The sequence below is a fragment of the Carcharhinus amblyrhynchos genome, chromosome 15 (assembly GCF_965287045.1).
Source record: "Carcharhinus amblyrhynchos chromosome 15, sCarAmb.v2.hapA, whole genome shotgun sequence".
NCBI classification, from domain to species: Eukaryota; Metazoa; Chordata; class Chondrichthyes; order Carcharhiniformes; family Carcharhinidae; genus Carcharhinus; species Carcharhinus amblyrhynchos.
The window spans coordinates 40,566,134-40,594,117 of record NC_137338.1 but is presented as its reverse complement, the minus strand read 5'-3'; the positions used below and the strand labels follow the sequence as shown (position 1 = coordinate 40,594,117).

The 27,984-nt window shown below is 38.7% G+C and overlaps 1 protein-coding gene across 3 annotated transcripts; it reads right to left on the bottom strand.

Annotated features, from left to right (window-relative positions):
* Positions 1-665: 665 nt before the first annotated feature.
* riox2 (ribosomal oxygenase 2) lies at positions 666-26,410 on the bottom strand. Of its 3 annotated transcripts, none has more exons than XM_080203882.1 (10): positions 26,248-26,410; positions 22,773-23,212; positions 22,548-22,667; positions 20,789-20,917; positions 18,983-19,086; positions 17,986-18,088; positions 14,972-15,140; positions 14,353-14,441; positions 9,788-9,892; positions 666-912 (listed from the first exon to the last, which is right to left on the bottom strand). In XM_080203882.1, the coding sequence occupies exons 2-10, from the start codon at positions 23,208-23,210 to the stop codon at positions 754-756; spliced, it is 1,416 nt and encodes a 471-aa protein (XP_080060008.1). In that variant the 5' UTR covers positions 23,211-23,212; positions 26,248-26,410; the 3' UTR covers positions 666-753. The 3 variants fall into 3 exon arrangements, with proteins under 3 accessions (XP_080060008.1, XP_080060010.1, XP_080060011.1); XM_080203884.1 differs by having other exon boundaries at positions 26,279-26,410; XM_080203885.1 differs by having other exon boundaries at positions 26,347-26,398.
* Between the last annotated feature and the right edge of the window lie 1,574 nt (positions 26,411-27,984).

Here is a 27,984-nt window from a genome sequence, read left to right as displayed (position 1 = left end):
TCAAACAAATATTGTTGCAGCATGAGTCAGCTAGATTAAACATCTAGATAAATATCAGCACAGATTAACAGTTACAAACTAGATTTTGGCAGAATCAATGCAACATTATGAATTTGATGGGATCCATCTAATATGCTCTAACTAAGTTTATCTGTGATCAGAACAGTTTTGAAGGGATGGATGAAAATTTGTTGGCGCTACAACTTTGTCTTCTGAATTGTTAAAATTTCTATCTAATTACCTTTTAGCTGCTTCTGCTTATTAATTAAATGCCATATAAAACAGGTAGCTAAACATGATTTTTGTTCTAAAGAGGATCCAATCGAAATTATTGGCAAAACGTGTGTATGTTTTATATTATATATATTATACACACAAATGTTTTCCTTTAAAATATAAGATAAACATGCACGTGGAGAGATTTTTATAGAGAAAGGACATTTTCTTTGTGAAGAGTGGAAAGGTTATCATTGAAGAATCATATTTGCTCAGTATTACATGATAAATTGCATAATAATGACACTTAAAAAAATCACTGAACCTGAACATCAGCAGAAACAAGTATGTAAATCTGACACATTTCCTATACATGCCAGAAAACTTTTGGGTTTTTTTTACAAATACTGTACATTTTTATAGTAATATGAATACTCCATAAATCAGACTTCTTTCATTCCATGTTTTTATTGGAAAATAGAACAGTAAAAGGCACTCAAACAACAATGAGTCAAGTCAAATGATGGTTCATTTTACTTAGGTAACTTCAATTAAATTTTCTGTCCACAGACACAATGCAAGATTTTCTTTAGCTTTGTCTGAGTCCAGTTTGAGATTACTCACAGGGACAGTGTCATCTGTCCATAGTTGTTTCAGTGCTTCCAAATGGGACCAAGAAAATCTCAAGCCATGAGCCTGTATAGAGGACGACAAAAGTTAGTAATTTTGGAATAACAATTTCAAGTAAATGAAGCAGCTTCTTTACTCAGTGTACAGTTTGAGTAATACACTATATATAGTCATTCTAAAATGTAAATTATGAATTGCAGTAAAATTCAAAAAAAGCACCAGTGATTGAAAGAGGAAATGCTGTAATAATCAGCATTTATACTACAATCACAATCTAATGTGAAAAGTATACGAAATTTCACACAAGACAAATGCATTTTTAAATAATGAAATGTTTTACAGATAATTAACATGTAATGAGGCAGTTGAATGCTATTAAGATTTAATTTCCTCTATTAGAATGATGGCATATCAATATCATGAAAATTCATGTTAGATTAGCTATATTGATTTATTTCAAACAATGACGATGGCCAAACAACCATAAACATGATGCAAAAAACTAAGGTGTCACCATCAGTTTAAACATTAGATACTATACACGGTGCAAGGCAATGTTCTTTGCTCACCCTACTTTACAACTATTCCCCTATGATCTTGAAATTATTCTAAAAGGAAGCAGCAGTAGCTTATTGTTGTCCTGTTTGCAAAACACATACAAAAATGATGCTAAAATTAGGCATCACTCAAAAATTGAGGCAGAATGAAAACATCAGCAATCTGGTCCAGGTACAATCTTTTATAGGACAGTCCCCATGACCACATTGAAGACCCGAAGTAGACAGAATCTATCACACTCTACGCCATCCTCCAATTACGTTTCTATAGAATCTTAGAACTCCTACAATGCAGAAGGTGGTCATTCGGCCCAACGACTCTCTGACAGAGTACCTTATCCAGGCCCACTCCCCTATCCTATCCCCATAACCTCATGCACTTACCATGGCTAATCCATCTAACCTATTGGGTAACTTAGCATGGCCAATTGACCTAACCTGCATGTCTTTGGACTGTGGAAGGAAACCAGAGCACCTGGAGGAAACCCATGCAGACATGGGGAGAATGTGCAAACTCCACACTGATTATTAGGCAGTCACCTAAAGCCGGAATTGAAGCCGGGTCCCTGCCACTGTGAAGTGTCTATATCAATTCAGAGTTCTGTAATTTTGGATTGACATAACAATTTTCACTACCAATGAATTTGTACAATTCAAGACTCTTAATCCCTAATAATCTGGAAACTGTCTTCAGAGGTGGATGATCTGAGGATTACAGAATTCTGAATTGAGACCAAACTTAATTAAGGGAGTGCTTACAGCATGCTAGATTCTATGCCGGGGATTTATCTACCTTGATGCACTTTAAGACCTCCAGACCTCATTCTCTGTTATATGTACACTCCTCAAGACATCACTATTTATTTCCCCAAGTTCCCTAACATCCATGCTTTTCTCAACTGTACATACTGATGAGAAATATTCATTTAGGATCTCACCCATCTCTTGTGGGTCTGCACGTAGATGACCTTGTTGATCCTTAAGAGGCCCTACTCTTTCCCAAGTTACTCTTTTGCCCTTTATGTGTTTGTAGAAGCTCTTCGGATTCTCCTTTGCCTTATCTGCCAAAACAATCTTGTGCCCCCTTTTTGTCCTCCTGATTTCTCTCTTAACTCTACTCCTACACCCTCTATACTCTTCAGGGGATCCACGTGATCCCAGCTGCACTTGCATGTCATATGTCTCCTTTTTCTTTTTGACCAGGCCCTCAATATCCTGAGTCATCCAGGGTTCCCTACTTCTAACCAGCCTTGCCCCTCACTCTAAGAGGAACAAGCTTACCCCGAACCCTGGTTAACACACTTTTGAAAGCTTGCCACTTACCAGACATCTCTTTGCCTTCCCACAGACTCCCCCAAATAACTGTTGAAAGTTCCTGCCTGATACCACCAAAATTGGCCTTCCCCAATTTTTAGAACTTTTGGACTAGACCTATCATTCTCCAGTGCTATCTTAAAACTAATGGAATTATGGTCACCAGTCCCAAAGTGATCCCTCACTAACACTTCTGTCACCTGCCCTTCCTTATTTCCCAAGAGGAGATCAAGTTTTGCCCGTTCTCTAGTCAAGCCATCCACATATTGAAATGAGAAATTCCTCCTGAATACACTCAACAAATTTATTTCCATCCAACCATGGCTGTCGCAATCAACGTTGGGAAAGTTAAAATCCCCTACTATTACCACCCTATTTTTCTTGGAACTTGTTCACCGATGTTCAGCTTCTGACCTCATTATAGCCTTGGTTCAAACACAGATAAATGAGTTGAATTCTAAGGGTGATATGAGAGTATCTGCCTTGAACCAAAGGCAATATTTGACCAAATGTGGCATCAATCAACCCTAATAAATTGAAGTCAATGGGTATTAGGAGGAGAACCCTTCACTGGTTGGAACACAAAGAAGGATGGTTATGGTTTTTGAAAATCTCTCATCCTGGTCCCACAACATTGCTGCAAGAATTCCTCAAGGTTTTGTCCTAGGCCTAAAGATTTCCAGCAATTTCATCAATGGCCTTCTCTCTATCATATGGTCAGGATCAAAATTCTCTGGCATGTCTCAAGTTCAATATTCAAGACAATGTTCAATATAGACTGATGTGCAATTACGCAGGACAATTTCAGATGTGTACACATCTAGCAGGGGTGTCATCAATTATCATTTTGTTATGTTGAAAAACTATAATGGTCTTCAGCATGAAATGCTAATTCTGTTCCTCTCTCCACAATTATTGCCTGGTCTGTCAAGTATTTCAGCATTTTCTGTTTCAGAATTCCAGCATCCATAGTATTTTGTTTTTGTTTAAATAGGATAGCATTGGTTGTGGAACAGTCCCCAGATTTATTGTTAACAAGCTATGTGAAGAAATTAGGGCCTCAGATGAAATAAGAAGTCTATTGGCAGATCTTGAAGGATTGGTAAAAAAGATCCATGTTGAATATTGATTGGTGCAGTGTTACACAAACAGGCAGAGGTAATTTTACTTGTTCACAGGATGCGAGGGTGATTGATGAAGCCAGCATTTATCGTCCAACCCGAATTGCCCTCGAGAAGGTGAGCATTGCAATCCATGTGGTGCAGGCAGACTGATACTATTGTTAGGCTAGCGACAGTGAAGGAATAGTGATCTGGGTCTGAGTCAGGATGGTGTGTGATTTGGAGAAGTTTCATGCAACTTCCGCCCTTGCCCTTCCAGATGGTAGTGGTCGCAGGTTTGGAAGGTGCTGTCAAAGGAGCCTTGGTGAATTACTGATGATACACACCGCTGCCACTATGCATCAGTAGTAGAGGGAGTGAATATTTAAGTTGGTAGATGGGTGTTAATCAAGTGATCTGCTTTGTCTTTGATGGTGTCGAGTTGTTTATTTGAGTGTTGCTGGAGCTGCGCTCATCCAGGCAAGTGGAAGGAATTCCATCACACGCCTAACTTGTGCCTTGTAGATGGACTGACTTTGAGGAATCAGGAGGTGAGTTACTCACCACAGAATTCCAAACAAGTTCTTTAAATACTAATATAACACATTCAAACTTGTTTCACCTTCTCTATTACAAGCAAGAAAACAATTCAATTTTAATGAAAATCATGGTTAAATTATGCCCACCAGCTGAAATTTAATCTGCTGTCACCTTTAAAGCAGTTTCCCTTTGTGAAAGCATTCTGCTTGAAGATCTGTGTCTAGAAAGCGCTGATGTCTACCACATAATTAATTAGAAACACTGAACAGACTACTATTAACATTTGCTAAAGCTTAAGCAGCCACATGCAGTATTAACTTGCTGTGACTGTCCTGACACTTCTGTTAAACAAAGCTCACTTGCAGCCCCCAGTGGCAAGAAGGCAGTACGTCAGAAACTTCAAATTCCCAAACATCTGGGGTAAAAAAGCTGATGTCTTAATCGATTCATTGGTGTTGGTCCATATATAAATGGCTTTCCTATGAATACTCAGATAACAGATAGCAACAAAGGGAAATTACATTTTTAAATCAGATCTAATTTAAAATTTGTTTTTGGGTTCTGATCATTTCTACACAATGTTAATATTGCAACAAGTAGCTGGACTACTGTTAATATGTAATGTAAAACAGTACAGTTTTGATACTGTCACAATAAAGTTTGATCTATTTCAATTAACAGTGGTTATGTTTTGCAGTAATATCAAAAGGATATCAAGACAACTGAAAATGTAACATTCTCTTCAGTGTTGGCCTGTCTTTTTGTCTTCTATTTTCAAGGTGAATTACACTAGAGCAGCATTTCCCAAACTGGATTCTGCAGAACTCTGGCGTTTATTAGAATACACCCAGAGGGATCAGCAACAGGTCAAGCCACTTTAAATCTGAAAAAAGCTGCTTCCAGCTTGTCCAATCTACGGTGGTTTTCACACTGCATTGGTTACTGATAGGCCTAGCAGCAGCCAATGCACGGAGAAGCCAGTCTAGGAAAATAGCAGCAAAGCCAGTATTCGAGGTCCCAGGCAAGAGTGTGACAAGACAATGGGGTGTGAGGGGTAGCAGCCTCAGAGGGCAGGAGGGCAAACGGTCATGGAGCAATGGAGAGAGATAGGTGAGAGTGTGTGTGTGTGTGTGCAACAGAGATGTGCGAAGTGTGAGAGAGAGAGCAGGAGGTGGGTCTGTGAGTGTTTATGTGAAGAGGTAGAGGTAGCATGTATGTGTGCCTTTGTGTGATGGAGAGAGGTGGAAGTGTGTGTTTGTGTGAGGTGGAAGTGCAAGTGTGAATGTCTGAGAGAGGTGGGACTGTGTTCGTGTGAGAGAGAAAGATGGGTACGTATGAGAGAGGTAGGAGCACGAGTGTGAATGCGTGTGTTTGAGAGAGAGAGAGGTGGGAGTGAGGGTGTGTGAGAGAGAGGGAGAAATGACTGAGTGAGCAAGCAAAAAGGAAAGGCCAGACTGAATTATGTATGTGCGATTTGTGGAAGGTGGGAGTGTGTGTATATAAATGTATGCTTTTGAGAGTTTGAGAGAGGTGGAGGTGGGAGTACGTGCGTATTTGTGAAAGTGTGTGAGAAAGAGGTGGGAGTGCAACTGTGAACGTGTGCATTTGTTTGAGAAAGAGAAGTGTGAGTGTGTGTGTGTGAGAGAGAGAGAAAGGTGGGTGTGAGAGAGAGCTGGGAGTTAGTTTGAATGTGTGTGTTTGAGGGAGGGGAGAGAGTGTACGAGAGAGAGCTGACTATGTGAGTGTGTGTGACAGAAAGGGAAAGTTGAGAGTGTGAATGTGTTTGTGCATGAGAAGCAAGCGAGTGAGTTTTGTGGGTGTGTCTGATATGAAAATCCAGCTCTTCAGCAGCACTCCTAACATCGAACAAATCTGGAGCAAAAGAAGCAGCATCACTCCTCCCAATAAAAATGACAAAGGCAAGACTCAAATACATAAAGTTAAGCTATAAATCTGCCATGATCTAACAGTATGGTTGAACAAGCTCAAAGAACTGAATAGCCTATTCCTGTTCCTTGGTTCATTGTGGGTTGTTTGGCTTTGTACTGCACTTGGCTGGACACAACCGTTAAACTATAAACAACACTCTTTTACTTTAAAGAAAAGTCTCATCATAACTCCCTTAAAAATCATGAATCATTAAAAAATTGTAGTAGCTTTCCTGCAAATGTGAGAAATACAACATCGGGGCAGGAAGGAAGCTCAAATGTGTTGTTCATAAAAACATGAAGCTTAAAGAACAAGCTGAAGGAACTGCAGACACACATTTAATTTAGAGGGTATGGCAAGGTAGCTATTACTGAAACATGACAAGATGGTCATGAATAGGAAAATTAATACACCAGGTTATAAGAGGAGGACAGGGAATCTCATGAAAGGGGTAGAGAAGCATTTTTTAAAAAATAACTCTACATGAGATTATATAAATAGGTAGGCAGTGGATAATTTATGGGGAGAATTTAGAAACAGAAAAGGATACAAAACTAGCAGGAGTTTTCACAGGTCCTCTTGCAGCAACTATGCAGTGGCACAATGTATAAATGCAGAGATTAGATAAATATGTGATATAGGCAGTGGTTTTAGTGTGTGATTTTAGTTAACAGAGATTGGGATAACTACACAAGCTCATATCAGAAACATAGTAAATTTATTGAGCGTATTCAGGTTAGTTTTCTGCAACAATATGTTCTCGAACCTAGAAGAGGAGTGAGTTAGAGACCTAGTTCTTTCTCTCAAACACATGCATTCATACTCACACTCCTATCTCTCTCAAATGTACACACTCACAGCCATCTTTCTCTCTCTCACACAACTTTTGAAGATCTTGCATTTATTGCTCATCTAATCTAATCACTCTTGAGACAACGGAGTGGCTTGTTAGACCATTTCAGAGAGCAATTAAGAGATAACCTCATTACTGCAGATCTGGAATTACATGTAGGCCAGATCAGGCAAATTGAGCAGATTTCCTTCCCAAAAGGACATTAGCAAAGCAGTTGGATTGTTACAACAATACAGTAATTTCATGGTCACCATTATTAGCTTTTTATTTCAGATTTATTAACTCAATTTATATACCTCAGCTGTCAAAGTGGGATATGAATTCATTGCCCCGTAACAACCATTACACTACCATACTGAGTAAACAGGACAAACTTGTTAGAATAGAACAGGAGATCAGTTGGGGGTGTTCAATGAGTTGAATGTAATACAGAACTAATTTAAGGTTCTAATGGGGAAAAGATCTAGCCAAAAAAGGCAAACATGAATGATTTACAGAGGTAAAGAACAACAAGAAATTAAAAATAGATAGAGCACAAAAAGGGAGTATGAAAACAAACTTAAAGGATATCAAAATCTGCACAAAACAATGTAACAGGGCTCCTTACAAACTAGCAACAAAAATAAAAATAAGGAAATTACCAGCTGTCAGTATTTACAGTTGAGGACATATCAAGGAAACTAATACTGAGTCAGGGGCAGAGACACACCAAAGTTAAGCTGAACAAATTAACAGAAAATAATGGTAATAAACAGCAACAAACTCTCAGGATGAAATGGTTTTAATCTGAAAATTTTACAAGAAACAATTGAGAACATTGCAGATGTCCAACTATGATCTTCCAAAGTGTTCTCTATTCAGAAATGTTACTTTAGATTGGAAGCCTGCATATCTCAGTCTGCTATATTAGAAAGGTAAGATGGAAAATAAGGGTATTTTTAGGCCACTTAATTTAGCATCTGTTTTTGGGAAATTACTAGTCCATACTTCAGCATGACCAGCTGAACATTTTGGAAATGTTCAGCTGGTCAGAGCAAGCCAACATGGATTTTCACAACATAGGTCATACCTGATAAAATTCAACTGAACTTTTGAAGAAGTAACTCCAAGCAGTGCACTGGTTGTTCATATGGACTTTCAGAAAGCAGTCAATAAAGTCCCACCAAAGATACTGCAGATGAAATGGAAGCTCATGCAACTGATAGCAAATTAGTAACCAGGTTAGGGGATTGGTTGAACAGCTAGAAGAAGTGAGTAGGGGTAATGGACAGGTACACTTAATTAGAATCATAGAATCCTAGAGCGCAGAAGGAGGCCATTCGAACCATTGAGTCTGCACCAACCACAATCCTACCTAGGCCCTATCCCCATAGCCCCCATGCATTTATCCTAGCTAGTCCCCGGCACAAAGGGGCAATTTCAGCATGGCCAATCCACCTAACCTGCACATCTTTGGAGTGTGGGAGGAAACCGGAGCACCCAGAGGTAACCCACGCAGACACGAGGAGAATGTGCAAACTCCACACAGACAGTGACCCAAATTGAGAAATGAACCTACGTCCCTAGCGCTTGAGGCAGCAGTACTAACCAGCAATTGACAGGAGGTGACTAACCACTCCACACAGGAATTTAAGGCAGGGTCATAGCGGGGAACCATTACAAAAATCAGCAGCACCAAATTACATGTCCACCCTTCTCCAATCGGACCCCGCTTGTTCTAAAAATCCAGCCCCACACTTGAGAAATGATATAATATTGACCCTGGAGGGAATGCAGCATAGATGCAGTACTGTGGCACAGTGGTTAACAATGCTGCCTCATAGCACCGGGGCCTGGGTTCAATACCCAGCTTGGGTCACTGTCTATGCTGAGTCTGCACTTTCTCCCCCCGTCTGCATGGATTTCCTCTGGGTGCTCCCGTTTCCTCCCAAAGACTGAAAGACATGCTGGTTAGATGCATCGGCCACTCTAAATTCTCTCTCAGTGTACCCGAACAGGCGCCGGAGTGTGACAACTAGGGGATTTTCACAGTAACTTCATTGCAGTGTTCATGCAAGCCTACTTGTGACATTAATAAATTTGAACTTATTTACTAGAATGATACCCAGAATCCAAGGGTTAAATTATGAATGGATTACATAAACTAGGCTGTATTTCCTAAAATTTAGTTCAACAGCGATCTGTTTGAGGTTTTCAAGGTATTATGGAGCAGACAGTTTCTTTTCCATTTGCACTATTCCACTGGTTGAAGAATCTAGAACTAGGCAACACTGCCTGAAATTAGAGCCATTGGTCAGGACCATCAAGGGTAAAATTAGGAAATCATTTTAAAAAGTGTGATTTAAGTTTGAAATTCTCAGTTAATTCTGAGTCAATTGTCAACTTCAAATCTGAAATTGATACGTTGATGTTAACCAAAGGTATTAAAGGACATGGGGCAAAGACAGGTATTAAGAGTTAAGTCACAGCTCCACCTTGATCAGGCTTGAGAGCTAAACAGTTAATTATTTTCCTTATGTTCCCATATTTCTGTGATTGGATTGAATATCTTAAAATCATGCTGGTCTTGCCACCTTCCCAAGTTGAAATACATAGGAGTTTAAGTAAATCTTACGGTATTAATAGAAAAAAACAAAAAATATTGTCACCTGAAAACTTTCTTCTTCTTCATTGTCCTCAGCCCCCATCATGTGGTTTTCTCTGCTATTTTTCAGAGAATGATATACATACACCATCATTTCTCGAGATTCATCCTGAAAAAACATTACAGTAACCCTAAAATTACGTAGAACAATAATTCAACCCAACCAGTCCATATCAATTTCCATCCTCTATGTTCGCAGTAGTCCTAATTCCAGATGCCTATCCTGTTCTCCTATCTTTTCCCCTTCTATTATTTACCGTACTTATTAAAATGTTGACATGATCTTTGCTTCAGTTACTGACACTGGTAACATATTCCACAGTAAGAAGTCTCACAACACCACGTTAAAGTTCAACAGGTTTATTTGGTAGCAAAAGCCATTGGCTTTCAGAGCACTGGCTGCCCCTTTGTCAGGTGAGTGAGAGTTCAAATCACAAACAAGGCATATAAAGACGTAAACTCAATTTACAGAATAATGATTGGAATGCAAGTCTTTACAGCTAATCAAGTCTTAAAGGTACAGACAATGTGTGTGGAGCGAGCATTAGCACAGCTTAACGACATATGTATTGACTCCAGACAGGACAGTTAGAGAGATTTTGCAAGTCTAGGCAAGTCATGGGGGTTACAGATAGTGTGACATGAACCCAAGATCCGGTTGAGGCCATCCTCATGTGTGCGGAACTTGGCTATTAGTCTCTGCTCAGCGACTCTGCGCTGTTGTGTGTCGTGAAGGCCGCCTTGGAGAATGCTTACCCGAAGATCAGAGGCCAAATAGCTTGACCTGACAAAGGGGCTGCCAACGCTCCAAAAGCCAGTGGCTTTTGCTACCAAATAAACCTGTTGGACTTTAACCTGGTATTGTGAGACTTCTTACCGTGTTTACACCAATCCAATGCCAGCATCTCCACATCATAACATATTCTACAACCCTTGTTTCCTCTTCTTTTGTTCCAAAATGCATTTCATTTATCTCACCCCTATGTCTCATTATTCTCGATCCTTCAAGTCGCTGAGAACAGGCTCTTTCAATCTATTCTGTCATATTGTGTTTCATACATCTCAATCGAATTACTGCTTAATCACCACTTTTAATGAAAATTTTTAGTATTTCTTTGTATTTACACCCGAAACTGATATTACTAAAGTTTAAGTAAATTCACTGTTACATCTCATTTTTCATATTCTGTTGGCATGTCAGTATTTCATTCACTTTTTTATGGCCTTATCTTATTTAGGTATGTTTACAATGTCTACTAAGTTGAACCCACAAATCTCTGTTTCTTTTCATCGTCCAATTTCCCCCCAAAGTTTCATCATTAACTTTTATTTTTTGACCATTATTTACTTAATAAACATTTCTTGAAATTATGTCACCAGATTATTTCATTGCCTGAATGGTAAAAGATTCAAAAGGAAAAATTAACATTGGGTGAGTAAAGACTCGAGTTAGAGTTTAAATACCCACATAAACCACACCCTTCAAGCTTGTTCTCCCTTTCAGTGAGATCATGGCAGGGCTGTGACCTAACATCTTATTCACCTTTGTCCCATTTCACTTAATACTTCTAGTTAACAAGTCTATCAATTTCAGACCTAAAATTAACATTGGATCTACCATCTATTGCCATTATAAAAGAGTTCAAAACTTTTAGCACCTCAGCCTAGAGCCTCACTCTTTACAATCTAAATTAATACTGTAGCCAAATTTGTCTCTGTATTATCTCTCTACTTCAGCTACTAGTTTGTCTATCTCATTCTGGATGCTCCATGCATTCCGCTAAAGCAACTTCAATTTTATATTTTGCAACTATTTCCTTCCTCAATGGACCTTATTCCCTGATGCACTATTATTATTAAACTATGTCCTTTCTGTTCCAATCAATGAATCTTTACCCACCTCAATACACTTCTACATTGCCTCAACTTTTATTTTTGGATTTCTCCCTTCACCCGAACCCTGCCTCCCCCGAGGTTATTTAAAGCTGTTTTCCCTCAAACTGAACTACACCCCCTGACCTTTCTTCTGATCTGCTCCATCCATCTTCTAGCCAGCGACCCCTCTCTACATTCCCCATCGCATGCTCACTCACCTGTGTTTGGGTCTCTCATTGATGCTAGGCCTCTGGTTGGTATATTACAGGCAGCAATTACTACACTTGGTATTGACCACAGTTTGGTGTGTCCACAAACTTTGAAATTGTATTTCCAATTCCAGAGTTGAAATCATTTTTGTAAAAGATGAACAATTGTGGTCCCAACACCAACCCTAATGGAACACCACATTCTACATTTTGACAATCTGAGTAAATACCCCTATTCTCTGTTTTGAAGCCAACCTGATCCATTCTACTATTTGTCCCTAGATCCAATATTCAAACCTTACTCATAATTCTATTATACGGTCCCTTCTCAAAGACCTCCTGGAAATCTAAATTTATAATGTCTACTTTTTGGTTACTTCTTCAAAAAAATTCAACAAGGTTAGTTATGAATAGCTTTACATTTTGGAACTGTGCTGACTTTTTTATTATATGGATGTTTCTCTATTCATCTTTGAGTAATGGATCAATTATCTTTTCTACATGTAACACTAAGCTAAATAGTCTATAGTTCCCTAGATATGTTTTTTTAAATATAGACATCACATTAGCACACCAAAGAATCAGGATATGGACAGGACCACTAAGGTAGACACACAATAATCACATAGGTATTGACAGTAAGATCGCAGACATATTAAATATTATGATTATTTGCTTCAGTATTTGTCAGAAGGACATGATATTAGAAGGATCAAAAGATCTGACAATATTCCTTCTTCTAATGATTTTTTAATATATATATGTAATCTTGCCAATGTCTTTTAATATGACTGGATGCAATCCATCCAGACCAGGAGTTTTATCCTCTAAGTTTGATAAGCTTTTCAACTGTCCGCCCCACCTTTGTCTTAAATGTCTTCACATATTTTTTGATCTCTTCTCTTTACGTGCACCACATTAGTCTCCCTAGGCAAAGTAATCATTTAATACTTTTTCTACTTTCCTGTCAATGTGTGTGAGATTATACGTATACCTTGGGGCTCTGTCACTATCTGATACTTTTTCTTTTGTTATTCTTGCCTGCAAAGTGGTTCAGTATTCATTTTCATATTCCTTGATAATTTAGTTGCATCTGCCTTAACTGCTTCTCTGACATCTTTCACAATTTTTTCATTCCTTTTTCTCATTCTCACCTTTGTCTATACATGTTATACTTTTCTTTTTAATTTATATTTCTTCCTATTTCTCTTTTCATCCATGGTGTGACATTACTAACCAGTTTGTTATTGTTCTTTTCCAAATGGAAAAAAAAAATGAGGAGAAATTACTTCTCTCAAAGGGTTACGAGTCTGTGGAATTCACTACCCTAAAGCATGGCGGATGCTGGGATTTTGAGTAAATTTGAGGAAGGGGTGGACAGAATCAGTAAGGGTTTAAAGAGCTATGGTGAATGGCAGGTACATGGAATTGAAGCCAAGATGAGATCAGCCATGATCGTATTAAATGGCGAAAGAGGCTCGAGGGGTTAAATTGCCTACTCCTGCTCCTAGTTCTTATGATTTAGTTTCTCCTGGACTCTACTGAACATAATTTTAAATGTCTCCCATTGCTGCTCTATTTCTTCCTTTGTCAATAAAACTGTCCACATTATTTTCTCCAGTTCCATTCTCAGCCATTAAAATCAGCTTTTTGCCAAATTTATTAACTGTCTCTTTGTTTTACTTAATATCCTTCATGATTTTCAGCTTAAATTTTGTTACGTTGTATCCCATCAAAATCAGGCACTTCATCCTTGTTAGCTTATTACATTTTATAATATTTCCCATCCCACTTTAAGCCAATTCCCACAGTCTCCTTTTGTAAACATTAAAGTATAGTACTTGTAAAGTATCTCTATGAATTTCCATTTATCCATTATTCCCTGATTTCCAGATTCAACTTCATATTTGTAATAGGAGTATTCAGCTGCTAATAATCAAGGGTCCATAATTCTCACTACTTCTACAAATACATATCTAAGATATTTCCCAATGATCTCATTCAGAAGTATTCAACCACACCATAGAACATTAAGGCAACAATCAATTAAACGGTGAACATACATTTTAGTTATTATAGAAATAATACACTTACTTTTGCCAAGAAAGCATTTAAATTAAAATTCTGTACAAAATAATTCTTAAAGATATCATTTGATAACTCTCAAAGCAGTAGCCTTAATTCAGGCCAAGACATGACTAGATAGCAAATGAATTTATAATTGAATAATTGTAACACACAAATAAATGTCTATTGAAGCACATTGATGAATACTCTTGCCACTTTTAAATTAATTACGAAGAAGTTACATATTTCCTCTGCTACCCAAATAGAACATGTCAATTTTATAAAATTCATTCACAAAAGGTAAAATATTTGCCAAACTAACTTCTATACTAGGAAGTACATCTGGAAAAATTTCCAGTTATCAAACTCACTCTAAAGAGAAGACTGTTTAAACAATTAAATTCTTGCCTATACTCACTGTCCTTTCTTGATCGTGTTCAACTAAAATCATGGTATGGTCTTTAAATCTTAACTTGATCTGATCATTGAGTTTGGGCAGTTTCCCAGCTAGAGAAGAAAATAAAACTAGTTAGCATGTACACACACTAATTACGTCTAATCAGTAAACAGGTGACATAGTCAAGATCACCTTATCCAAAGGCATTGCTGCAGAGTTCCTCAGATAGCACACAACTAAAAGTGAATAAGTTACTGGATCTTTACAATCCTGACACTAGAATGTTCAACGAAATTAGGAAAGATAGCAAGGTTGTACCCACAATTACTCAATCTTGGAAAATTCTTGCCTATAGATTTACAGATAGTGTTTGACAAGAATACTCTTTCATTATGAACACCTATTTCAATATCCAATGTGAAAAGATACACATATTTTCACATTAAAATCTACTTGTCATGTTTGTTTTAACATAAGCATTGATTGACGACTTCCATCATCTCAATCTTCAAACTTTTGAGGTATATCCAAAGCACATGAAATTTAATGAAGGGTTGATTTCTGTTTTTGTACTGATCACAAACATTTACAAAAAGAGTTTAAATAAATCCAACGTTAGAGAGAAATCCTTCAACCTCACCTTGTGTTAAACAATCTGAAGTGTTGCTCATGTATGGAGGTAATCTGTTTAAAATAAAATCTTTCTTCATCTCAGATGATCTTGTTTCTTTTCCATTGTCTACCTGATCTGCCAATCCTCGCAGGAATTCACTCAGTTTTCTTGCTGAATCGGTTGACGAACCCATCTGCTATAAAATCCATGGAATGAAAGAACAAATGTAAAATGTGTATAGTTCCTTTCACATCTTTAGGACATCTCAAAGCATTTCACAACCAATTTAAGTACTTTCAAAAAGGAAACTTTTAATTTTACAGAGAACAACAGCAACATATAAAGAGGTATCATAAATAATGAACAATAATTGAGTTGATTGTGCTACTGGAAGGATGAAACTGGCAGGACATAGGGAGAACTCTTTGTTCTTCCTTACATACTGTCGCTGTATTTTTCACAGCTACCTACAGACAGAACAGGTGTCAATTTAACATCTCATCTGAAAAGGTAGATCTGACAGTGCTAGTGCCTTAATATTAAAACACTAGCAATTTAGTTAGCCAATATCAGATGAGCCTAGATTATGTTCTCAACTCATGAGGAATCTTAAGCATAAACTGATTTACACAAATTTTATGCTGCAATATTGCTATGCACAAATTTCATAGACTGCATCCACTGTGTCTAAGATACTTCTCCAAAAACATGTTACGCACGTTAACTGCTGCATCCTTGAGAATGACAAGCTCAAACGAATTACCTGAATTTGTGCAAATACTTCGCTGTGGACATATCCTCAGCAGAGCCTGAAATAACCTAATGTAAGTACAAATTAGATATCTGAATGTTTAATTGCAATTTTCCTTAATGAGATCTGCACTATATTTCATTAAAGTGCTATCAGTCACAATAAAACTGAAACTTTTGGACCACAAACTATTGTGAAGTTGTTAATCGATCATTGGCCATCCCTTGAAATCGAGGATGATGTCCACCAGGCTTGCTGAGCCTACAGATGATCGAGGAGCCCAATTCCAGATCCACAAGCACAAGTTCTTCCACAGTGGAGGACAAGTTGTTGGGCTGCAGAGTGGAATTTGCAGCCCTTGGGTTAGCTTCCCTGTCCTTTCTTTACTGCCGCCATTCTACCTCACCAACCCTCGAAGCAGCCTGAACATTGACAACTAGGTGCAGCCATGCCAAGTGGTCCATAGCTTTCTCTTCCCAGTCAATGGTGTAATTTTCTGTGCTTTAGGACGTCCTTGAGTGTATCGATATACCTTTTCCTTTAGCATTCTTAAGAGAGTTGACCATCAGAAAGCTGGGAGAACAGAACCTGCCAAAGAGGCTGTTTCCGAGCATCCAGGCGCAATGGCCTCTCTATTGGAGTTGGTTCTGCAGCAGAGCTCCTATGCTGGAAAATGCTGCCTCATGGAGGACGATAACGTATTCTAGCAGTCCTCCCATTTGATCCCCAGAACCACTGTTAGCACAAACACTGCTGATGGAAAGCTCTCAAGGATCTTAACATGACATAAACAGACAGTTCAGGTTTCACTACAGTTGTGAAGGTGGTCAACACACCTTATATCCCAAGACCCTTTGATGGCTTCCAAAGGCATGCTGTCAAAGACACGTTGATGCAGCTTGAAAAGTGCTCGACAGCTGAAAGGATTTTCCAAAGGGTGTATTCCCCTTATGCATAAAAACAGAAGGGGAAGAAGAGGAGCAGAGGCAAAATGCTCTGAGAATGAGGCACTATAGTAGAAGAGAACAGCTTACCCTGTTTACTATTTACCCCATTAGTGGCACTGTATTTACACTCATCCTATGTCGATGCTTACATTCATGCATAGATAAATGAACTTCATAAGAAACTGACACAAGATTAATGCAGACACCAGCAGGGTGGCACAGTGGCTAGCGCTGCTGCCTCACAGCGCCAGGGACCTGGGTTCAATTCCCAGCTTGGGCACCTCTGTGCGAAGTCTGCACGTTCTTCTGGTGTCTGCGTGGGTTTCCTCCAGGTGCTCCAGTTTCCTCCCACAGTCCGAAAGACATGCTGGTTAGATGGATTGGCCATGGTAAATTCTCCCTCAGTGTACCCGAACAGGTGCCAGAGTGTGGCAACTAGGAGATTTTTTACAGTAACTTCATTGCAGTGTGAATGTAAGCTACTTGTGACACTAATAAACTTTAAAAACTTTAAATTTTGGTTTAATTTTGTTCAAGTGCAATCCAGAAGATCCGGGATCATTATAGAGACAATTTAATTAATGTCAGAAATATCTATAACTGCATATGGAGAAGTAATTTAAAGCAAACCATCAACCTCTGGATTAATGACTTCCATTTCAAAGTTGGGAGATACATCTTTTTTATCCCTTCTGGGTTAATCACTACTATAGTGAAGCAACTTGAAGTAAGAATACCCTTACTATGCTTACTGTTCTCATTTGATTATCAAAAGAATTGGTAGTTCCCTCCACTCTACTGAAACGCCTTTTTACCATGTTATTCTTGAGGTGGCAGATTGGTTAAGAAGTGATCAAACTCAGCTAATTCATGATGATGTTTTGTTTTGGCAGAGATACTTAAACTTAGGGCTGTTCATTTTGCAACTCACAGGTAGTTTAGGCCTCCAAATTGCATACCAAAAGCTTGAAAGGAAATGTACTAGACACTACTGACCATCAGTTTAATGCTGCAACATAACAGGGTGCCCATGTGGGCTTGCAGCTTAGGTATGAAGCCAAATTTGTCTTAAACTTCTGGCCAGTATAGGATGATGTGCAAAAAGATCATTCCACCAGTTCTGAGCGCAAGTTCAACTTTCTCCCCCATTATCTTTTTTAGACTCAGCCTATGTTCCCACATCAAAAAGGCAGACTTCTACTTCTCTTGTAAACCATCCAGATGAAAAGGTAGAGAATTAAAAAAAAATTCAAACATACACTGTCTTCTAAAGTTGCAGGAGAATATCAGATTGAGGAAAAAAAGTCATTGAATCCAAAACAAGAAAAATTAAAGATCCATACCATAAGATATTGCCTAGGCAGACCTCTGGATAATTCAATGTCTTCTTTCATTGTATCATAAACAAGCCAAGGAATCACATCGAGTAGATAGTCTCCCCAGGTACTATAATGAAAAACATCTTTATTTAAAACAATAAATGCGGTACTGAACAAATGTTACTGCCAATTAACAGTGTCTTCTGTAGAGATAGAGGAATATATTCCCAAATATCTTTGAACAGGAGTGAAATGAGATTACGTTATTTCTATTTTATCTCTTTGGAACAGTTACAGTGCAAGTAATCTTATGATTAGTTCCTTAAATTGTTCTCAAGCTTTTTTCCCAATTTCTGTCATTTTTACAACTTTCACTACTGGCTCTTGGCTTCTACACAAACATGATTAGTTTAAAAAATCCTGCTTACTTTAAAAAAAACTATAAAATTTGTTTATTTGCTTTTGGCCTTTGACTATTACTTTGGGATGAACACGAGGGATGGAATTTTACCGCCAAGGGAATCAGAGCGGATAAGGGGCAAAACATAGAAAGGTCCATTGACCTCCAGCAAAATTTTACAGTTTTGGGAGGCCGTAAGATCTTGGCCCAGATGAATAAATGCAAAATACTTGCAGGAAACGTGTGCACATTAAATGGATACTATTTTGATCATACTTTGGATTGAAAGGCTTGGCATTGAGCATTGAACCTAGAGATTTGATTGCAAAAATAATTGTGGCCATCATACCTAATACAAAGTGGCTAGGTGGATAATGACACTAGAATTACATTTTCTACAGTCTTACCCCATTTCCTACATATTAATCTCATTCATAAATAGACTGAGCTTAAGATGCGTGGGGACTTTGGCTTGCATTTTGATTAGTCATTGAACTGCTAAATTTTAAAGTGGGGTCAGAAAGTAAGGAAGTTCAGAGAAAAAAATTAATTGCTGCTAAAAGTTATGGATTCCAAGTGCAAAATTCATATAAAACATAAACCAACATAAAGAGCTCTTACTTGTTCTGGTAAGTGCTTATGGTAATATGCGTAGAATGTGAACCTCCAGTTGGGGTATCTGCTTGGTGGATTGTTCCTCTAGGAAAATATAACAGATCACCTGGCTGGAAATAAAAAGGAAGCAAATAGACACTTCCAATATTAGTTTATTTCATTTTGTCATGTTGTGCAGGTCAACGGATAGAATAGGGGAACATTTTTAACTTAGGTCATGCAGTATTTCTTTTTAAAATATTGATATATATTTTCTATTTTCTTTTCATACCCACTATCTACTGTGCTCTATGACAGCTATAATAGCCATTTACATTTATTTTGCACTTTTAACCTCAAAATGTCTCAAGGTTACGGTCAAAACTACAAGAGGAGAAATATGGAAAAAATGCCACATACATAACAACTTAAGTTATTAAACCTTATGTTTTTAAACAATGTTTTTTGATTCCTTAATTTAACATTTACTCAAATGTTCATTAAATTTAAACTCATGTACTTCAAATGTAGGAAAGCCAGTTATATCTTCTTTATTTCAGACAGTCAAAGTTAAGAGTGACCATCTTACAGAATAACAATGAAGTGATGGTATTATTTATACCAAAAGGTGTGATGTACCTGCGCTCCTGGCTCCCCAAACCCACGCCATCTTGTGTCTAAATGGTGGACAACAATGAACACACTTTCAAATTAAAGAGGAATGCACTCCGAGGCAATTCCATTAACTCAAATGAGAATTGGTGGATCAGTATGCTGCTAACCAATCTAGGGCGACCCCAAGCCAGAAATCAGTTGCAATTGGATATGCAGTGGCATAGAAAGTACTTTATGCTCCCCTATTAAGTATTATTTTCTCAAGAAGTTGACGTAGCAAGACAATAAATTATTATTGACTAATGATTTAGACAGTTAATTATCATAGTTTAATAATTATTGTGTTGGTTTACAACAGTAAGTGTGTAAATAAAACAGGGTTGTCATACTGGACCCAAAGGTCACAAATTCACAACCCACCATGGCAAGTTTTGAAACTGAACTCAAAATATCTGGCAATTTATGGACTAGTGCCAGAAAAATTCAAATGGTTCACAGTTCAAATGGTTTTCAGGAAAAGCAGCCTGTCACTCCTATACACTCTGGTCTATATGTGATTAGTCTCACATTGCATTCTGATGAAAGTTCACATGACCTGAAATGCTCACTCTGTTTCTCTCACCATAGATATTGTCAGATCTTTTCTGTTTTTATCTCACACAACGTGATTGGTTTTCAACAGGCTCAGAACAGTGGAATGGGTAATACATACTACCTTAACACTAGTCACCCAGATCCTCAGAATAATCGCTTTAAGAGTCAACATTTCTGGAGAGTCATTTTCTGAAAATGTTATTGAGGCACACATCTAACTTAACATGCAGCTGGATTCATTTGGAGCATTCTGTTTAGTGGCAGTGTGTAATATGCATTCATGCTCCAGATGTTTAGCATTAGTTTGAGCCTGAAATTGTTTTACACTGATGCTAAACTTTAAGCATAAATTAAATGTGAGAAAGCCTGATCTTTATGGAAGACTGCCTTCCAAAGATAGCCTCAAGTATGACTGTTACATGATCTTCCTTTAAGAAGCCACAAAAAAGACTAATTATTTACAGGTAAACTATACCAGAAAATAAAAGAATTGTTCCAGAACAGTACAAAATATGTGAAATGCTCTGTAATAATTTGTCACAGATAAGTAAAAACTTAGTACAAAAAATTAAAAACAAAATGACAAATCTAATTAAGTGCGTACTAATAATATTAATTCATTACCTTTAATGTAAATTCATGGGTTGGATTTCCAATCCGGTCTTCAGGTTCCACACTATATTCACGAGCTAAGGGTTTTGTGGGTTTGTAGAGACGCCAGTGTTTCTCTCCCTCCAGCTGAAGAATAAACACCTGACAGTGCAAAGAAAAGAAATTAAACTAGCAGGATTTCTGTCATTGCTCTGAATACTGTGCTCAAATAAGCATTGCTTGGAAAGGAAGATATCTCTCTCTCTCTTCCATTTCTCTTTTCCAGACTTATAACAGAATTGTCGCTGCACTACATATGCACAAATGTTTTATTATAAAATGAGAGAAATATGAACACCACATGTACATATATACACTATGTTTAAACAAATGAACATAGGTTGATGTTAGCTGCAGGAAGTAATAACATTCATTATGAGCTACCAACCTAATACAAGAAAATCAAAATAAAAACAAATGAAATAAACTTGGTTAATACAACTCTGTCTGCATTGTACAGTTAAACTCACTTAATAAACTTATTAATAAAATACTGCAAACTGTCTCTTGACAGCAGATATCACTCCTCAGATTTATTTTTTTATTTTAGAACATAGAACACTACAGCACAAATAGGACCTTCAGCCCACAAGTTGCACCGATCATATCCATACCTACCAGGCCTATCTATAACTCTCAATCCCATTAAATTCCATATACTCATCCAGAAGTCTCTTAAAAGGCCCCAGCAAGTTTGCCCCTACCACCACCGACAGCAGCCGATTCCACTCACTCACCACCCTCTGAGTGAAAAACTTACCCCTGACATCTCCTCTGTACCTGCTCCCCAGCACCTTAAACCTGTCTCCTCTCATAGCGATCACTTCAGCCCTGGGAAATAGCCTCGAAGAATCCACCCTATCTATACCTCTCAACATTTTATAAACCTCTATCAGGTTGCCTCTCAATCTTCGTCTCTCCAGGGAGAAGAGACCTAGCTTCCTCAACCTATCTTCATAAGGCATGCCTCCCAATCCATGCAACATCCTTGTAAATCTCCTCTGCACCCTCTCAATAGCTTCCACATCCTTCTTGTAGTGAGGCGACCAGAACTGTGCACAGTGGGGTGTGACAAGGGTCTTGTAAAGTTGCAGCATTACCTCCTGACTCCTAAACTCAATCCCTTGATTAATGAAGGCTAGCACACCATATGCCTTCTTGACCACATCCTCCATCTGTGAGGCCGATGGACTCGGACCCCAAGGTCCTTCTGCTCCACAACACTGCTAAGAGTCCTACCCTTGATATTGTACTCCTTCATCCCATTGGACCTGCCAAAATGGACCACTACACATTTATCCGCGTTGACGTCCATCTGCCACTTCTCTGCCTGGTCTTGCATCCTATCTATGTCTCGCTGCAACTTCTGACATCCCTCCAGACTAGCCACAACACCACCAACCTTCGTGTCATCGGCAAACTTACTAACCCATCCCTCCACTTCCTCATCCAGGTCATTTATGAAAATGACAAACAGCAAGGGTCCTAGAACAGATCCCTGGGGCACTCTACTGGCGACCGACCTCCAGATTTTATTTAAATCTGGACATTTTATTTTGCAGCATTTTATTAATAAGGTTAATAAGAAAATTAGAGAACATAAACACCCTCACCTTTGCCATGGTCTGCAATATAAACTGAAGCAGATTTTTTCTCCGAACAAAATATAGAGTGCCTTTTATTCACTTCAAATCCCGAAATGAGAGCGGGAGGGGAAATTTTTAAGTCATACCTCAACATCATCATAATGGGGTGGTAGACCCTGAGAACCTGGAGGTGTGATGTAAACATTGGATCCAACTAATGAGCCAAAGAAACATTCCAGTTTTTCCTGGATCTTCCATAATTCATCCTTGAAAAAAAGTGAAGAAAAAGTGTGGTTTGCACCGAAATTAAAATCAAAAGATATTTCTACTATAAATCACACCTGAAAACAGATGTCCTTCAGAAACTGTACCTTAAACCTCTGTGGTTGGTGAAACTGTATTGTAGCCTTCTTCTGCTCAAAGTCTTTCTTCAGTTGTGTGTAATTAACCTTCCCATCTTTATTTAAAACTTTCTTCTTCCCGCTTACACATCGACAAAAATTAACATCTCTTCCATAAAACACATCATCTTTGCAGATTTCCTTTAAATCATCAAACTTAAATAATGATTGGTAGTAAACAGCTACCAAAGGATCATTCTTCTGAATGAGGAGAGGTTTCTGCTCCCAATATTCATTGAAGAACTCTTTGCTTCCAATGGGAGAGATCAGACTTTCAAACAAGCTGGCTGGGCTTTTGAAGTCAAGAACTGTGCTGGAAACACCTGGATCTAACTTGACTCTTTTGCAGATGTCAGCATCTTCTCTCTCAGAATTGGATTCTGGTTTTCTGCCAACCTTTTTCAGCATTTCTTTACGGGAAAGAAAAAAGTTGTGCTTTATTATCAAATGGCTCATCATACATTCACATTACAAACATCTCTGCGTCATAACCCACCCTAACTCTAAAGTCATGCCAGAAGCAATTTTAAACTCTAAGTCAGGTTGAGCAAAACAGAACAGTCAAAATAAGTAACTACATTCTTAGAAAGAACCATTTGTTTTGGTACGATCCCCATAAAGTCAATTAAATTTATTTTTAAAAAATAACTTCCATTAATAGTTAAAAGAATTACATGTCAAGATTTTATGTTTTAAGACATTTTCTGTAATAACTGACAAAAAACACTTTTAACTAAATACTTCCTTTATTGGCAATGTCTACTTTAAATCACAGAGCAAGGTATCTCCTCCCTTCTTATTCTCAGACCAACCAAAAAAAACTTCTGAGATATACTTTGCAGTGTCTTTCAAGCAGCCATTCAACCAGAATCAACCCAAAGTGATTCTTAGCTTGGAAGAGTTTCTTCAAATTCTTCTCCTTTCTCAGCATGGTAACTTGCAAATCTTAGATCAGTCTTTCACAGTGCATTTTCTCTAGTCCAGAATACTGACTCTTCCAGCCTTGTTTTAAATCCCCATAAATTTGGTCTTTTCAATCTGAATGCAAGCTTCCACCCCATTCATGTGCAGTGAACCATAAAGATTTTTATCTAACTGCCTCCTCTCTCCAAGATCCAGGCAGACTCCAAACATTGATATTCAGTGATATTCTAGGAAAGCCTGTATTCTGATCTTTACAATGGCTTTATCTACACCTTCCTCCATGGCAACATGATTCACATGGGACTTGTATCTAGGTAGAAATGTCATCCTTGAGAACTAAATTCTCTTTCACCTTGGGACGAAATGGACAGTTTAAAGCACACCTGTTTACAGCCAGGCATTCTCACCATTTCTCTAGGACTATGGAGGTTGCTGCCATTGTCGCCAAGCATAAATACCTTGCTCCTTCTTCCCAACAAAACAATCTGAACCTTCCTTTAATTTCTAACAACTAAACTAACCAGGCTTATTGTCAGGCAGACTCCAGAGCAGGTTGCATGTCCATCTTCATTTTACCTAAAATTTTAAGACACAATCCCAAAACATAACAATCTTAGAAACCTCGTAATTGTAACAATGTGAACAATCTAAAACATATACTGATAGCAAAAGTTACTTCAGTCTCCTTCCTGCTTCATTCATTGTCCCTAAGTAGGGAAACCTTGGACTGAATAGCAAAAGTACATCATTGCCTATTACAAAGTGCATTTTCAATGCCAGGGAAGGCTTACAAAAAACATCATGTCCAGTTCTGCAGCCAATCACCCACCCATGACCTAACGCCAAATTACCTTAGCATCACTCTTGAACATGCATTGACCTAATGGCAAAACCTCCAGAACAGCTGAGCCAAGGTCAAAACGTGAGTGAATCTAATACAGAAACTGGCAAGTAACAGTGTCAACACATTATGCACTGCTTCACTTCCTCTGGTCTACCCAACAGCAGAGTACTGCTGCTCAAACTAGCTCAGACGCCACCATACAAATGTGATAAATACCCACCTTCGAGAAGTCAGTGTTTTTTCTGGAATGCAAAGCCAACACAGCTTAAGTGGCTTCCCATGCTAGTGCATATTGAACCTTCTGATTTCCATAGGGAAATCATCCTCCTCAAGCAACAATGTCAGCAGCTAACAGCTACTAAAGCACTGCCATCGACAGAGGACCTCAAAAGAAAAATCTGCCACACTTGTCTGACGTTCTGCAAAACTGATTGGAACACATTCCACATGCTACAAACTTACAACAGCCTACTTCTTGATTGCATACATTCTATTTGACTGCAAACATCACCAACCACAACCTGGTTACTGATCCAAATAGTAAAGTCCCTGGTTTGAACCTTCCACAGAAAATCTGGAAAGCCCTCATCTGGGACCCACAGGTGGAACACAAGGAACAGATTAAACTGTGATTGTGGCTATCACCTATATGCTGAACTTCTGACCAGAAAGATGCATTCCTGGTGGCATCACAGCCATTCACGTGGCTCACATGTAGCCAGAGAATGTATTATTAACCTCGGCACCAAATTGTAACCACCTTCCTAGTCATACAAATGAAACATTAAGTACATACAACAGACATCTTCTTAATCCATATTAAAAACAATGTACTCACTGGCCATATGCAAAAAATAAAATCGTAAAGTGATAAGTGGTTAACACTGTCGCCTCACAGCTCCACGGACCCAGGTTCAATTCCAGCCTTGGGTGGCCGTCTGTGTGGAATTTGCACATTTTTCCCGTGTCTGCATGGGTTTCCTCCAGGTGCTCCATTTTCCACAGTCCAAAGATGTGCAGGTTAGAATGATTGGCTATGCTAAATTGTCCCTTAGTGTCAGGGAGATTAGCAGGGTAAATATGTGGAGTTGTGGGTGGAATTGTTGTCAGTTCAGACTCAATTGACCTTCTGCACTGTAGGTATTCTATGATTTTTTAAAATCCTGCAGAGACAATCCAACTTATACCAGAGCAACAATTCCACCTTGATCTCTTATCCAAAAGAAATATAGTGGGAGCATGAGGGAGAAGTAAGAATGAAAGGTCAGGGAGAATCAATGAGTGAGGAGAGACATAAATATTAAGGACGGGAGATCAGAGGTGCAGGGGGTAACATTAGAAGGAAGATTAATTAGAGACCAGGGAAAAGAGGCATAAGGCTTTGTAACTTCAAGAATGGAGTAAAAAGTATTTCAAAAAACTTGATGAAGTGGGTGAATTTGGTGAAGACGGCGATTTACTGTGGGCTGGATTGAGAGACAGTCTGAGTTAGAGAGGAGGGGGCGGGTGGTACGGGGGGGGGGGGGTGGCGCGGAGAGTTCAGGCGCCAGTAAACGCTTTGTAGTTCTCACCACACACCACCCTCCTCCAGCCAGAGACGGGGACGCGCTGGGGAGGGGGAGCGTTAAGATCACTGGAAACACCAGATCACTGGAGATTTCCCCCGGCTACCGTTACCTGGAGACGCTGGAGCTCGAGCCGCCGTTACCTGGAGACGCTGGTGCTCGGGCCGCCGTTACCTGGAAACGCTCGAGCTGGAGCTCGGGCCGCCGTTACCTGGAAGAGTTCAGGCCGCCGCGTGCCTAAGGCATTCCAGTATTTCCAAACAGGTCTAGCAACCGGTGCCACCCTCTGCAACTTCCGACAGAAAACCAGCCCTGAAAACAGGTTCCGGCCGCTGCCAGGGTTTCCTGCTCGTCCTATCATTTGTTTTGGTGTCAGTGTCAGTCTGTTGAGCGCCAGGGAACGAATGCCACAAATCAAATGGGTTTGGTAACTCTTTAAAACCCTTTTATTTATTCACTTTTCATTCATGAATCTAGACAAAACTGTATCATGGTTAAAGCCATTTCAAAATTAAACTTAAAGGTGACCTCTTTGACGTTTAAATATATTTTAATTTTATTGATTATGGGCATTTATTCAACTTCGTGGCCCTCTGACATAAGAATTCGCATTAGCAGCTGAGCCTGTGGCATCGCCAAGTCACATTTTCAACCCAGCCCCATAAATAGACTCTCTGAGACAAAAGACTTGTTTAAATGTTGTACTATCTTCCACCTCTGGATGATTGTCCAATTGAAATTTTATATTGTTCATGATATATAATCAACACTCTGCAGTCTCTGAGTTGTAAGTACACCCACAGTGCTGTTAGGGAATTCCAGCATCTTGACCCAATGAGAGTGAAGGCGATGTATTTCCAAGTCAGGATGGTGGGTAGCTCGGAAGGAAACTTACACCTGGTGGTTATTCTTAATCATCCGGTGCCCTTGGTAGCAGTCACAGGTTTGGAAGATGCTGTCAAAGGAGCATTGGTGAGTCACTGCAGTTGATGCTCATGTACAGCCATCTATAATGACAAGGTCAGTGGTGGAGCGCTGCTCCGGCACTTTCTATTTAAAGCAGACTTGCCAAATTTGTTGAACATTCAGATAGCTTATATTTGAAAAATGGTGTAAAGCTGGTTCGTAGGCTGGTTCCTCCATTCATTTGCCAAAGGTGGGCTCATAGAGCTGGTGTTTCAGAAAAACCTTGACGTTGTTCCATAAAGGAGGCTTTTTCAAAACGTTGATGGATATAGAAAGAAGGAATCAGGCAAACCGGATAACAAAAATTGGTTGAAAGTATGAGAATATATTCAGTCACCAGGGCACTGTCTGCTGTATGTAAATACAAATGCAGAAATGAATTAAAGTTGAAGCTTGTAATAGCACCCATTTGTAGCCATTTTGATATGTATGCATATAGTGTAACCAGAATAAACAAAGTTTTAAGTTGGGTCCTTGACTTTACAATGTCTCTTTTCTGCCCTGCAAAGATAATACAATCCAGCAATTAAGTAGAATTGTGGATTCCGTGGATGAACAAATTTGGTTGGAGAAGCTTCTAGCAAATCAGTAGAGGAACTGTGAATTGTAATTTTGCTGAGAATATTTTAAATAAAATCTTAGTGAAAAGGCTGCTATTTATATGAGTGGACTGACCTTCAAAGATACCTGTATCCACAGGTATTGGGCGACTGGGTATAGATGTGACCAAGAGTCTTTTGGTACCTATTTGGAATGACTAGAAATATATTTCTTTGCTAATTATATCCTCCTGTTCCCCATAATCCAGCTGTTATCCAAGTAGTGAGGGAAAGGAAAATGGTAATATTTCTGACTTGGCAGTCTGGGGAATGTATGAAAGGCT

Excerpts from the sequence above, each read along its gene's own strand:
- riox2 (XM_080203882.1), bottom strand. The coding sequence starts at position 23,210 with ATGCTGAAAAAGGTTGGCAGAAAACCAGAATCCAATTCTGAGAGAGAA. Across the intron at positions 14,442-14,971 it reads TTCAGATTGTTTAACACAAG|CTGGGAAACTGCCCAAACTC; the intron begins GTGAGGTTGAAG and ends TTTCTTCTCTAG. Across the intron at positions 9,893-14,352 it reads AACACGATCAAGAAAGGACA|GATGAATCTCGAGAAATGAT; the intron begins GTGAGTATAGGC and ends ATGTTTTTTCAG.